A 15,688-nucleotide genomic window follows, 5' to 3' on the forward strand; every position below is an offset into this window, starting at 1 on the left:
TTGTGTTTGTAGTCTGAGGTTTCCCTCTATGTTAAGTATCCTCTGCCATAACTGAAGATGTTCAGTGGTTTAGGCGACTTCATAAAAGTGATTTTGAAATAAATTGAAGTGTATTTTTGAGCTAAGTGGATTTTGACTACAACTTCACAAATAATGATTTCTATATGACTTTGTATTGCTTATATACAGTATCTCACATTTCAGCAAACATTTTAGTATATCTTCTCAAGGGACAATACTATAGAAATGAAACTTGGATATATTTTAGAGTAGTCAATGTGCTGCTTGTATAGCAGTACATATTTACTGTCCTCTGAAAATAACTCAACATACAGCCATTATTGTTAAAATAGCTGGCAACAAAAGTGAGTACACCCTAAGTGAACATGTCAAAACTGTGTCCAAAGTGTCAATATTTTGTGTGAGCACCATTGTTATCTAGCACTGCCTTAATCCTCCTGGGCATGGATTTCCCCAGAGCTGCACAGGTTGTTGCTGGGATCCTCTTCCACTCCTCCATAATGACATCACAGAGCTGCTGGCTGTTAGTCACATGGCGCTTCTCCACCTTCCGCTTGAGGATGCCCCACAGGTGCTTAATATGATTCTGGTCTGGAGACATACTTGGTCACTCCATCACCTTCACCTTCAGCTTCCTCAGCAAGGCAGTTGTCATGCCGTTCGGCCCAGTTTCTGATGGGAGGGCATCATGTTCTGCTTCAAAATGTCGCAATACATGTTGGAATCCATGTTTTCCTCAATGAAGCTCAGCTCCCCAGTACCAGCAGCACTCATGCAGCCCCAGACCATAATGCTACCACCACCATGCTTGACTGTTGGCAAGACACAATGTTCTTGGTACTCCTCACCAGGGAGTCGCCACACATGCTGAACACCATCCGAGCCAAACAAGTTTATATTTGTCTCATCAGACCACAGGACATGGCTCCAGTAATTTATGCTCTTGGACAGGTTGCTTTCAGCAAACTGTTTGCAGGCTTTCTTGTGAGCCAGCTGACCTTCCAAACCTCTAAAGCAATGCTGGCACGATCATGCATCTGTTTTTTGAAGCCAGCTTCTGCACCTGACCCACAGCACGAGGACTCAACTTCTTTGATTGACCCTTGCGAAGCCTGTTCCAAGTGGAACCCGTCTTGGAAAACCTCTGTATGACCCTGGCCTGTACTGTAACTCAGTTTCAGGGTGTTACCTATCTTCTTATAGCCTAGGCCATCTTTGTGGAGAGCAACAATTCTAATTCTCAAATCCTCAGAGAGTTCTTTGCCATGAGGTGCCATGTTGAACCTCCAAGTGGTCAGTGTGAGAGAATTGTACTCAAAGCACAAATGTTATCTGCTCTAAAACAAGATACACAAATTTGTATGGTCCTGTCATGCAGACAAAAACATGAAAATTATGAATAGGACATGTGGCTTTGCATGGTTAAACAACGTACAGCTGTTAACACTTAGGGTGTACTCACTTTTGTTGCCAGCTATTTTGACAATAATGGCTGTATGTTGAGTTATTTTCAGAGGACAGTAAATATATACTGCTATACAAGCAGCACATTGACTACTCCAAAATATATCCAAGTTTCATCTCTATAGTATTGTCCCTTGAGAAGATATACTAAAATGTTTGCTGAAATGTGAGGGGTGTACTCACTTTCGTGAGATACTGTATATATAAGTTTCATAGAAACAAAGAAATATGTCTCTATTTCAAATGAATGCTGTTCTTTCTAATAGAATCCTGAAAAAATACACTATTGTGGTTTCCACACAAAATTAAACAGAACAGTTATTTTCAGTGATAATAAGAAAGGAATCTTGAATATCAAATCAGCTTATTAACATTTATTTTGAAGGATTATGTGATACTGAAGCCTGGAGTATTGGCTGCTAAAAATTCAGCTTTGCCATCACAGGAATAAATAATAAAGTATAATAATATATAACAGTTATTAACGTTACTGTTTTTACTGTGGTTTTGATCACATAAATGCACATAAATGAACATAATTTTCTTTCAAAACCAACCAACCAAACAAAAAATACTCACCCCAAACTTAAAATGTTTAGATGTATATTAAAAAATATATAAATGGAATCATATTGAGATTGCATTTTCTGCTAACCAAAATTCTGTGCAATTACACATCACATCCTAGTAGGTATTTCAAAATGCGTACTTCTCTCAATTGAACTGCCGTTTATCTTCAGAGTAATGTAGGTCCCCTAGTTGGCTTATCTGCAAGTGCACAACTGAAGACAAGTAAATGTATGGAGAGAAAAGAGAAGCCATTGTTAATTGCTAAGATACAAAGTAGTGATTATGTGATTAAATTATTCATATATAATATGACGTGTACAGTTTTTTGACTTGCACAAATTTCTAAAAGCCAAGTTCTAATTCTTCTTCTGAATGTAGATTGTACAGGTAATAGAGACATGTGTTCAACATAATGTGTTGTCTCACTGCTTAAGGTGAAGTCAGTGACCTCTAATGCGATTACCACCTTCCATAAATTCAGTTTGAATAGCCATGGCGTAGCACTTATAATATTAGAATAACCTGTCCAGCACTTTGCCAAACCAGGATAAGGTTAATTTAATGTGCAGCAAGTCCAAATGAGATGATTTCATGGTTAACAGACAAGTGGATGAAAAAGATAAAGGAAATTGAGTCCCTCTTTTGAGGAGATAATTAATAACGATCTAGGCCAATGACCCTATTATCCTCTTGTGATAACCAGTCGCCCTCTGTATTGTAGGGTGGGTCAGGAGTGAGGATATATTTAATTGGAAATTTTCTCTTTTCCTTATTGTACATTGTGACAGGTCGTCACATGTTCCTGAAAATAGTTTTCAAAATATACATCCATCTTGGACCAGCATAGAAATTCTTATTGGTCTAAGCTGGTCTTTTCATCAGGGACATCCTCTATCTCTCTGTCTCTGTCTGTCTGTTTCTCTCTTAGCAAGATGAACTGTGACATGAAGATTTGTTTTTGGCCCCTATTGTCTCTCACTAGTGTCGTAAAGTCTAGTGGAAACATTAAACACAGTAGAGAGGATGCAGCTAGTGGGAGATTCACAGCGTGAGAGCTCACTCAATCAGCGCTCAGCTGCGGGCCTCAGATCCGGTCCTTTGGATTCTGCTCACAGTTCCTACCAGGCCACATATGACTGTCACTCAGAGAATTTATCTAGCTCTGGAATTTGATTTAAAGAACTCCCATCAGCCAAAAATAGTGGCAGTTCGCTCTAATCAGTAATCAGTAGACTGAACCGGAAACTGGGATGTATTGACTCATGTCAAGCTTTTGAGTGACTTAAGTCTCAGGCAGGGGTGGATGTGTTCTAATCAAGCCAAGCACCATTGATTTCTCTTTTAGATAGACGGAGGTAGAAGTAAACTGAAGACTTTAGAGTAGTAGTTTGGGATAAAAAAAAAAAAAAGAGAAACTAAAACTTTGCATTAAAGATGTATACAGTATAATGCTTTGATCCAATAATGCCAGGGACACATTTAATGACTCGCTGAAATATTCTAAGACTGAACTGAACCCACTTACAGACTGTTTCCAATGACTGGAGCAGATTTTAAACACCGACTGAACGCAGCTGTCTCTGACTCGGCGTGTTTGGGCATGATCAGTCGTAAGTATCAAATTGTATTCATAATCGGCCTTACAGTCGTTAAGTGTGTCCCCGGCTTAAGGCATGTGGGTGTTTTTTTTAATTTAATAATGGGCATCCATCCATCTCAAAAGGAACCCTTTTTTTATTTTTTTTAAAAAATTTTCTGATGCCAAGGACCACCAAATCACCTTGCAACCCCATTCCTAAAATATCAAAGCAGCTGTATATTTGTCTATGTATTAGAACCATTCATGCTGTGTGCAATAAACATTAAGGGTTATATTACAAAGACAACATGCAATGTGCAAAATTATTGAATTGGCTTTTGTATTTATATTATATCAAAGCCAAAATAGAAAAAAAATCTCACAAATATTATTTGTACTATTAAAAGAAAAAAACGTTTTCAGTTAAATTGAAAGCATTATGTAACGCTAATATATATATTTTTTTACATTTTATTTTGCAAGGAAGAACAGACTAATACTTACGAAATATTCCTATTACAAAATTACAGTACTGTTTAAAAGTTTGGGCATGTTAGCAATGTGCTAATTCATATTAGATACTGTCTGACTGTCTATCTAGCTTTTGAAACTGCTTAAACTTAAAACTTAAAACCTTCTTACTTAAATCTACTTCAAACTTTCCGGACAGGCTTTCTGAGGCTTTCTCAAGCTGAACCTTTCTATCTAGTTAATGTCATGATTTCTGACTAACCAGTCTTAAGAAAGCAGAATTAAACCCAGAACAACTTTCCAATTTGAAATCATCGGGTCAAGGTTTGACTAGTTAGCATGGGTTCATTTCCCAGGGAAGTTGGATAAAAGCGTCTGCCAAATGGATAAAAGTTTAGTTATGTAATGTGCAAACAAGGTGATGCAGAGCTATTAATGTATGTTTTGTGTGAAGTTTAGCTCAGTAACGTATGCTGGTGATGCTCAGAATTATAGCTGGGATTCTCTGACAGGGGAAGTGAGGGCAGAGTATGTAATGATAATGAAGACGTTAATGCTGATTATAATTACATGTGTATTTTTTGACGGATAAAAAGGGCCTCAGTTGCTTGTTACCGCTATGCTCTGTGTCTGTTTGTATTAATCTCCTTTGATAAAACCTCTCATGTTAAGACAGAACTAATAAAGCCGAGCAGGCTACTCATCTTTGAATGAGGGCTCTGTAATGTCCCGACTTCATTGAGTCGTAACTGAGAAATAGCAAGCAGTGTGCATTAACAGACCATTGCCTTCCACAACCCCATCCTGCAATAACATAGCCGTGTTACGTGTTTGTAAAACAGCTTCTAAGATGCCACTCCAGCACAGGGACCATATCGTGCCCCCCATGTGTCCTCCACTATAAACACAAGCTGCTGTCTGCTGGAGCCCTGCCCTCCGCGCTAGCTGGGGAACCCAATAAGACATTTCCAGCAGAACTGCAGCCGTAGATTGCTTTAAATTGGATCCAGTGCACAGATGGAGGCACCGGTGCTTTTGACCCTCCTCCGGAATGCTGTGGATGTTGTTCTCATCTTCCCTTTTTAGCTGCATCGAGTGACAGTGTTTCAGTGGAGGTGCAGGCGGCAATGACCCTGCTAATTAAGCCAAGAGCCAAACGACTCTGATTCAGGTTTTTTGGGGGTTTGAACGTTAAAAACAATGGATTTCTTTTAAATGGTACTTCAAAAGAGAACTTTACAGGGGGATAGTTAACTTCAAGTAGTGACACTACTACTTTAACATGACAAAAATGTTCAGCAGCATGACAGCAGTTCAGTTTTTTCTTAATAGTGTAGCTTCTCTAGTAACAAGGTACTTCATTCAACGAGTAGCACTGTACCTCACTGTTTTTAATGTGCAAGCTGAGGAAATAATAAAACGGCTTGTAATGCAGCTAACTACTTTTATCAAAGCATTAGCTTGACTCTAGTTTAGTTTCTTCAAATTATGACTGGTTTGTAGTTTCCCCAACACTGTATGGCTAGGTAAATAAATCTATATTGCAATTGAGAAAATAATTGCATAGTTCTGTAGCCTGACAATTAAATCAACAAATATTTAATTTTTTACAGACATACTTAGTTAAAAAGGAGTCAATAAACTTTTGGAAAATGCAGTCTAAGTTAAGCTAATATTTTAGTTGTTTTTTAGCTAGTTAGCTGGTTCATTATTGACTGTTTATTAGCTGGTCCTGGTTATTGTCCTGAGACCATGATCCAGAAATGTGATTGACCGCCTTCAACCCTCGACAATGCGAGTAAATCAGACGTATATGCTAGTAAATTTCACTCTGGGCAAATAATGTCTATCATTAGCCATTGGTTAATAAATTCTTAGATTTTACTCACCAGTGTGTGTGTTACACCGTGTCCTAACTGCATGCGATGCGACATGCGATAAAAGGTATCTTTTCCATGTTAATCAGAGTTTTTGTCCTAACCAGCCGCGACGTCGTGGCTGGAACAACAAACAAAGTGTGGCAATGATAATCTCAGGTACTGTTTATGTGCTTTATTTAATGTTAAAAGCGTGTAATGTGACTTTGAATGTCATTTAGTGCTCCCAGCTTTGTAGCTGTAAAAGCAACAAAGGATAATTCACCTCAGATCTTGAAATTAAACAAATGGAAACAAGAATGTTCAAACTGTGAACAAACAAGTGTATGAATGAATGAATGAATGAATGAATGAATGAATGATTTATATATATTTTTTACTATGTACTACTGTACACACAAGGTGCTTTACAATCATATCAGGGGATCTCTCCTCAACCTCCACCAGTGTGCAGCATCCACTTGGATGATGCGACGGCAGCCACAGTACAATGGCGCCAGTGCGCTCACCACTACTATTTTACGAAAAGTACTATGGGATTTTTAGTGTGTTAAAAACAATTAGCATTCACATTGGCATTTTTAACACTGAACCTAAAGATACCGAACCTAAAGGCATAGGGACATATTCACAACCTGATTGGTCGGCTTTTATGACGTTTAGTTCGCAACAGAACTTACCGAACATCCAAAACAATGCTGTGTGGTGGCATAAATGTGCTCGTTGTATGTGCGTAGCCTACTTGAGAACTCACGAAGAGCTTATAATATGTGTAAAGAAGTCAAAACAGCAGCAGGAATCCCTCCGTCACACACACAAATGAAGATCTGCTGCAAGGAGACGCGGTTCTGATTCCTGTACCGAACTGTGATGCGCAAAATTGCGACTAAACAGGTATGCTTGAGCATTCTGTCCTTTTTAGGGCCGCTTTTTGGTTTGTTTACATGTCTTTGGTCCGTGTTGCGTTCATACAGTATTTAATTCAAACCGCACCAGAGTTCGTTTGTTTGGTGCGCACCAGGGTTTGGATGGCAGCTTTCACACTTATCCAAATGAACCACACTAACAGAGCAATCACACCAGGGTTTGTTTTAATCGAACCAAAGGGTGTGAACACACCCTTAATGACCACAAAGAGTCAGGACCTTGGCTTAATGTCTCATCTGAAGGATGGTGCTTGTTACATTACAGTGTCCCCTTCACTATACTGGGGCGTTAGGACCCACACAACACCCCCTGCTGGCCTCGCTAACTTCTCTTCCAGCAGCAACCTTGTTTTCCCAAAAGGTCTCCCATCCAGGTACTGACCAGGCTCAACCCTTCTTAGCTTCAGTGGGCAATCAATCTTAGGCTATAGGGTGATATGGCTGCTGGCATGCATATATATATGCAGTTACGCATATAAAACACAAGCATGATATTAAGTCTTCCTTTAGCGCCTTGTGACTGAAGGGCTACCTACAGTAAAGACTCTTTCATGTGATGCTTTTCCTGAAATTCTTTTTTGCTTACATCTCTGTCACACAGAGAGTATCACCTTCAAATCCCCCCACCTTAATTTCTCCCGGTTCCCTCGCCCCAGTCCCATCTTTCAGGGACACTTTGATCCTACGTTCTCAACGCCTCCCCGCTCCGCTGGAAATGGTTTGATGTAGGGAAAGGCCGGCTGTGCAGAGGGATGAGTGTGCAGCAACTCGTCCTCTGTGAAATACATCTTTTATTTAGCACAGCCCTGAGACAGCACTTCTGCCTCGCCACACCGCAGTGATAAATGTTCTACACAGGTTTCTGCTGCCACCCACTCCTGAGCTCTGTTAGCACACATGCTAATGCATTCCTGTGCTACACGGACATCACGGTAATGTAGAAGGTGAAAATAAAATGGTTTATATTCACCTGGCGTTTGGGAGTTTATTTCCAGTCTGATACCAAGTACTATCACTGATATCAATTCTGATATTTTTTAATAAATAGAAAGAATTTGTGATTTCTGAGAATAAAATGGGTATAATCATTTCACATTATATTTGAAAGTCCTCGATTTTAACATTTAATAGGCCTTCAAATTATTAAACATCTGTTTTCATAACAACAATAATTATGGAACATGATCCATCTTTTAACAACTTTTATTTTAAATGAATGTTTAACAAGTGTCAAACATATAATTTAAATAAAGGTAATTTAGCTTGATCATTGTTTAGTGTCATGACCTCTGGTAAGCACCGCTCTCTGTTTGAATGAGTGCTGCGATTGAGCGCTCTGCAGTTTATTGTGTCCTTTCAGCATTTCTGCTCACATTCAGTTCAGCTGAAGGAGAAATAGTTAATATCCTACATTACTATTTATAAGAGATTTAAATGTCTTTGAGAGATTTATCTTACGCTCACTAAGGCTGCATTTATTTGATAAACAAAATCAAGGTTGCAAGAATACACTTAAACAGTTATATTGTGAAATATTATTTTAAAATAAATGTTATTTATTTATGTGATGGAAAAGCTGAATTTTCAGTAAATTTCAGTCTTTAGTGTCACATGATCCTTCAGAAGTCATTTTAATATTCTGATTTGGTACTTTTCTTACTATTGTCAATTTGTAGAAGTGTTTTCCTGCTTAATATTTTTGTAGAAACTGTGATACTTTTTATTTCAGGATTCTTTGTTGTATAGAAAGTTATCTCCAGTCATATCGGTAGCAAAATAATTTCACATGGATCAGGTCCCCTCATGGGGGCAGCCATCTTGAGATCACATGACAGAAGAATTACTGCTTGCTTTATTTCGTAACCTATAGATTCAATAATGTATGAGTATTGCATTTCTACAATTTCATCACTAACTAAAACATTTTCTAGTATAAATTCAAAACAATTACAAAAAAAAAAATATTCCTGCACCTTTAATGAAACTGCTCTGAAACAGAATGTGCCTTATAGAAAATGAATGTAGTTTGAATGATGTTGTCTGTTGTTGTTCAGATATCCGGGGCATAGAGAACTTCCTGGACCAGACGTCTCAGCAGGGGATGGATGTGTCTCTACAGAAGGTGGAATCTAATATTAACATGATGATCACTGGAATGTTCCGCACCATGAGGGTGGAAGAGCTGCATCGCTACAGGGACACACTGAGGCGTGCTGTGCTGTTCATGAGCCCAGCCACTGCCAAGGCCTTCATTACTGAGGTACATTCACACACACAAGCAAGTATGAATACATATCGCACACCAGCACTGAAAATGTTCACACTTGTGTTTCATACAAATGATTCCCTTTAGACTAATAGATTTCTTTGCACTGCACAGATACAAGTAGTGGCCCTCAAATCCAGCCAGCGGGCATTTAATGCAAGGCCTTTAATCTTTCAGTCCATCCGGCATTTAACTAGTTCACATTATGTTGATCTGTGAGGCTCACTGCTCCAGGCAGGATATGATGTCATAGTTAATTTAATATTTTCAGTGCTTTTGTGGCAGATTAAATACAGTATGTGTCCATAAAATCACTGTAGCACTTTTTTTTTTTTTTTTTTTTTTTTTTTACTATAATGCAAAGCTTTAGTGTTTTCCATTTTGGCCTAAGTCCCTTTCTTTCTATTGGTCATAGTAATTCATTCTGATTGAAAAATGTCACTTGTTTAAATTGGCAATATTTGTAAGGAAGCCATTAAATGGCTTTGCTCTCTCTCTGATAACTCTCTCTGGGAATTAAACCATGAAGTATTGCTTAATCTCACATGCTATTCTCATTCGCCTTTAATTAAAAAATATCCTGTGAAAAGCAATCAAAATCCAATTTTGGTTGAACGTGGAATAGGACAGGAACCATCAGTAGTGGTTGAGACTGCAGGCAGCTGTAATGACTCTTGGGTCTGGGGATGATAAGTTGATCAGGGGAGCTCAGATTTTTAAAGATACGCACTTCAGCCAGGGAATCATTGCAGGAAAATTTTAAACAGTTTATTGTTTTTGTTATTAGATTTGACTGGGAAAACATTATTCTCACAGAGTGCGCTTGGCTACCTTTTTGGTATAAAGGAGCTCGTAGGAATACATTGGAAAACACCTTACTGCATGTGCTGCTCATGCATGTATTTTGAAAGGAGGTCGGTCACTCGAACATTACACTTCTGTTCTGAATCTATAAACCTAAATTGATGTTTGGAGAGTAAGCTGTTTTTTTTTAGGGTTTTTTTTAGTGACCTCTGAGCTTGCTTAAATTAATGGTGCATTTTAAATTAATGTCTGAGTCCTTCATTACTTGCTGAAGTTTTGAAGTCCTATTGTACATTAAAAAACGAACTACTAATAATAGCCAAACATCTAAAAAAAAACAAATAAATATTTTTTATAGAATATATAAATAATATTTATATTATTATTATTTTCATATTATTTAATTGTATTATTTTTTTAGCTTCTCAGAGAGGGTTCTACCATACTTATATTCAACTACCATTCAAAAGTCTGGGAACAGTAAGTTTTTAAAAATGTTTTAATCAAGTCTCTCTTACCAAGGCTATACTTATTTGATCAAAAATACAGTTAAAAACTGTAACATTGTGAAATAATATTTTAATTTATAGTAACTGTTTTCTATTTTAATATAGTTAAACTAATTTATTCCTGTGATTGAGAGCTGCCACTACTCCAGTCGTCAGCGTCACATGATCATGAAATGAAACATTACTTTCTTAATATTATCAAGTGTAAAACGGTTGTGCTGCTTAATATTTTTTGTAGAAACTGATATATTTTAACAATGTAAAACACTGAATCGTGGTATGTTTGTGTATGTATACATAAATAAATAAATAAAAATAGTATAACTGTATTAATTATAATTTTTTTTTTTTTTTTAAATCAGTTTTATTACGTTACTGTTAAATGTAGTTTTCCATTGACATTACATTTTTGTGTGTGTATATTTAGCTATATATGGGCTTTGATTGCATTCAGCGAGTGTGTTCAGGTCTTCAAGCACCACAGCAGGGAAGACTATTAAACATCTGTTGTGAGCGTTTATTACCAGGTCTTGAAACTGAGGCTGCAGTGTTCTGGTTTGTTCAGAAACTGTCACATAAAGGAAGCGTATCTGGCTTATCTAAGCCTTTTGTCTGCTCTATAAAGCTGATTTAAATGCCAGTTCATTGTACAAGAGACATTCTGTGTATAGTTAAGAGACAAATTGCTCCGATTAGAAGTCATGTTTCAGCATGCAGCTGCTTCTCAGGTGTTTTATGGTCAATTGTGAACATATTTTACTAGAGCTGGTATTTAATAATGACAAAATAAAGAATTAGTTGCGGAAAAGCAAGACAGTGCTCCGCCACACACAGTTCATTTGAAACAACCTTCAGAAGTTTCTCAAAAAACAATTCAGCTTCGTCTTTATTGTGTAAATCTTCAGTGTGCTATACTGTAGTTTGATGAGTCACATTTATTGAAATAATTTATGCTCTCCTATTCTTATTGTAGAAGTCTTTTACAAGCAGAAAAAAACTTTAATGTGTGTAAATCTTTGCACTGGATTCATGCATAGTCCATAGAGCCCCATTAAATAGCCTATATCGCAGATACATGTGCCAAGATTGATGTTTATTGGACAAGAGATTCTAAACATGTAATTTTGGGTCCTGCCCAAACACTTTATGAAAGCATTATAACAACAACGTTGTTGCATATATTCAACAATTTGGCAGTGCCGCTCTTAACTTGCTAGCAAACATATTAAATAATTTCTGGATCCTGTCCAACACTGAGAAAAAGAAAGCTCAAATGTATCCTATAGTGTGTGTACTACCTGTCAGAGGAAGTCTAGGAGCGAAGTGAATAAGTCAGATTGCAAATGGTCTTACTTGGGTGAAGGGTCCCAGGCCAGGCATTTAACAGGAAGAGATCAGCCTCACAGTAGACAGACAGAAGACATGATGGAGGATGTCAGTGAGGCGAGAGGTGAGGACAAGACTCGACCAGCCGCCTGTCTTTGTGATGTGTGTATGGTGAACAGTCAGAGACAGATGTCCATCACACTTGTGCTGTCAAGCTGTCAGAGCATGGAGGGAAACCGTCCACTTCAGTAGACAATTAAGGTATATTGCTTTGATGAAACATGATGGGTTTGCGTAGCCTTGTCTATATATATATATTTTATAATATTATATATTACATATATTATATATATATATATATATATATATTATATATATATATATATATATATATATATATATATATATATATATATATATTCTATTATTTTAATCCATATAATTAATTTGATTATTTTATATATTTCACGGTAAAACTGTCTTTAGGTCAAGTTTGATAATGCGGTTTGGCAAAATCTTACTGTCAATCCCATAGCAAAGAGATGCTACTTCATTTGCAAACATTGTCATAATAAGCCTCCAGAAAATGGTCTTGCATACAGACACTACTCTGATGTATCCAAGATTTCAGCTTAACCAGCTTTGCCAGATCATTTTCAGTTTGCTCTTCAAAATTAATATTACAATCCTGTTGTGCTGTGTAGCTCTGACAAAAATCAGCACATTAGTTCCAGAATCCTTCCTCTCGCTACCACAGTAAAATATTTATTCATATATTTACATTCAAAGCCGTCAGTATGAGGCAGCTGCTGTTTCCCATCAGCCCATGGACTATGCATGATTCACAGGCCTCAGTAACTCGTTAACGTCTGTGGTCACTTTGGCTCAAGGTCACAGTGGTGACTGATGGCCCTGTCCTCACACACACACACAAACACATGCACAGGCACACGCAAACACACACACAGGCAGGCGTGTTTAGACAAGTCTCTCTAACCACCACCCAAGGTCACGCTCACAGAAGCAGACAAACACAGCAGGTGATCTCAGTTGGCACTCGCTGTGACCTTAAGAGCTTTGATTGGATAAGAGGTAAACACTGACAATTGAGAAATTGGAGCATCTGTGTGAGCCGCACCAGAAAAATGTCACAAAATGTTGTCACAAAATTCACCAAAAAAAAGAAAGACATTACAGAAGCATGGCAAGATAACACATGACTAAAAGGGTGAGGTTATTATCTTTGAAGGTTAAACAGACAAGAGGCAGTGATTGCTTCCTCTTCAACAGTCGCTTATGATAAAGTTATGTCATTAAAATGCCTCCTGATAGTTACCAAGCTTCTTTTTTCATTTAAATGAGTTTATATTTGAGATGTTCATTCAAGGTGACAATTTGGATGTAGACACTCCGCTGAGCTCTTATGCTGATTGACATATGAGAAACTTTTCTGCTGCTCAGACAAATCCTTTCCACAGCAGCAGGAAATGGAGAGGCTTTTTCAAATACATTATTTAAAATGGAGTACAGGAGATGATGACTGCTCAGATTCATTGTATGTTTTATAGCCGACCTGACATCATTGGTGCCTGTGCCCAGGTGACAGACAAGGGGAGTCTTACCAGGTACAAAGAGCCTTTGTGATGAATTGTAATGAGCAGCGCTGCCCTTTTGCCATAGAAATTAACAAAGATTTAATGTGTGAGACCGCATGGTTTTCTAAATCCATAAATTCATATGTGACAATATAAAGTTGTAATGGAAATTATTCAACCCCCATTGCAAATCAGGTTTATTGGCAAAATTTACAGACTTTCAGCTGTTTGCAATGAACAAATCAAACAAAAGTAATTGAAATAGCTCAACACAACAAATGTTTCTAGTGGTTTCCCCATATTCAACTGAAAATGCAACATTTAATGACTTCTGCAGTCTCAAAATTATTCAGCCCCTTCATGGTGTAACGACTGAGACATATCTAACACAATTATTTGTTATATTTAACAAATAATCTTTAAAACCCACTCTGGGGTCTATGGATCCATCCCCCAAAAGACCAACTAGGGTAAGAAGGGCATCAGCTACCATGACTACCAACTGATAAGACAGTTTATTGCTCTAAAAAAAATGTGGTCACATAGAAAATCAGAGGCCATTGGAAAAACCCACAGCCCTTAAAACAGACTTTCCTGCATTAATTTATAGACGAACTGATCTATAAATGAACATGCACCCCAGGACATTGTGTGAATGATTATTACGGTCTTGTGTAGTGTATTTTGATACTATTCTTTTTTTGATACTATGTATTTTATGATAGAACCAACGGTCAATGTAACATCACCTATTCCATGTTTGGTCTCTCTAAATTTGTACTTTGAAGATCAAATGATCGGGTATATGATGTCGATAGCTGCACAACATATTAGTATTACAAGAATCTTTAATAGTTTCTTTGTCAGCAACCAATCCAGCTGCACATGCAAATGAGCACGCTTGAAACAAAGAGCCATACAATCTCCAACAGAGGAATTTTCCCACTTGGAAATCCCATATTTCTCATTGGTCAAGCCCAACCCAGAGAGGTGTGACTTTTCTCAGGCTTTATAGAGCCAAATTCACAGTGACCTCCCTCTCTTCTTCTTCTTGCTTCTACTGCTGCTTCTTCGGGTTTATGTGCGTGGGGGACCCCACCGGGGCCCATGGACGCCGGCAGGCCATGACCACACCCTGCTATGTCTTCACTCTCCCAACAGAGTCAGACTGTACTTTCTTCATTACTACTCGGAAGAAGATTTCAACTTTACCATCACTGAATGGGCAATCATCAACTCTTGGCCTTCTCTGTATCTTCAGGTTGCTGTCCTGTGCATGAAGCCATCGACTCACGGAACCAATGAGATCATCTTCAAAGACGTCACACACTGCGGTAGACACCTCTTAATGAGGTGCTTTGAAAAAAGAAAGCTGATGGTTCTTTTCATAGTTAAATTAATATTTTCCATAGTCTAATTTCCTGCTTCCGGTTTCATTCTGTCACTTACCATTTTATCCATGTATGTGTGATTGTGTGTATGTGTGTTTAGATTAATTGTGTTTGTGATTTAGTTAATAAAACTTGTGCACAACACGTATATAGCATCTTTAGTACTTAGTAGAAAACCCATTTGCTAATATGACCTGCTGCAAACAAGATGTATAACCAGACATCAGCAATTCATGAGCAATGGCCTCCAGGGGCCGTATTCACAAAGCATTTTATCTTACCACTAGGAGTACTCCTAAATCGCACTAAAAGATTTTAGCTAGGAGTTTACTTAAAAGTTATTCACAACGCCTTTCAGACCTACTCTTAGTAAAGAAAAATGACAACTCCTAAACTAAGAGTGAGTCTTCGTTGCTATGGATGACGTCATTACTCATGCACGAGCTTGACTGAAGTGACCACCTTGATTGGCTGATGATTGTAACGCGGGAATGATTCCAAACACCTCCCCTACAATGATGAGTGACAGGTGACAGGTCTGAGAATGCGTGCGCTACACAAGTAGTGCGAAGGACGGAAGATGATGAATAACTGAATAAATAGCCTAAATGAATAAAGAGTAAGGCAAAACAAATAGCCTAGTAGCCTAATGAAACATATGGATTGATGCAATATCTTTGCAACATTATTGAATTAATCTGTCACTATATGCCTCTGCCTACGTTTGCAAAGAGAAGTACATTTTAATTTGATTCACAATGAAACGTTACAATTAGTTTACATGCAATGAGTAGCCTAGTTTTGGTTGTTGTTGGTGGCGTTATTGCATCCCTAGTTATGCCTACAATGCAAAATTGTTCCCTCGCGATAGGAAGCTCCTGTAGCCGCC

General features: G+C 37.8%; 1 protein-coding gene across 5 annotated transcripts in view; it reads left to right on the top strand.

Annotated features, from left to right (window-relative positions):
- The window catches only part of grid2 (glutamate receptor, ionotropic, delta 2), a 438,477-nt gene that overhangs the window by 254,860 nt on the left and 167,929 nt on the right, over window positions 1-15,688 (top strand). For all 5 annotated transcript variants that reach the window (XR_014211127.1, XR_014211128.1, XM_082188355.1 and 2 more), the window contains one exon: window positions 8,963-9,168. Coding sequence is in view for 3 of the 5 variants with exons in the window: in XM_082188355.1 (XP_082044481.1) it covers window positions 8,963-9,168 (206 nt within the window). In the remaining 2 variants the exon portion in view is untranslated. The remainder of the gene's footprint in view (window positions 1-8,962; window positions 9,169-15,688) is intronic.

The sequence above is a fragment of the Leuciscus leuciscus genome (genome assembly GCF_965113295.1).
Source record: "Leuciscus leuciscus genome assembly, chromosome: 13".
Taxonomy (NCBI): domain Eukaryota; kingdom Metazoa; phylum Chordata; class Actinopteri; order Cypriniformes; family Leuciscidae; genus Leuciscus; species Leuciscus leuciscus.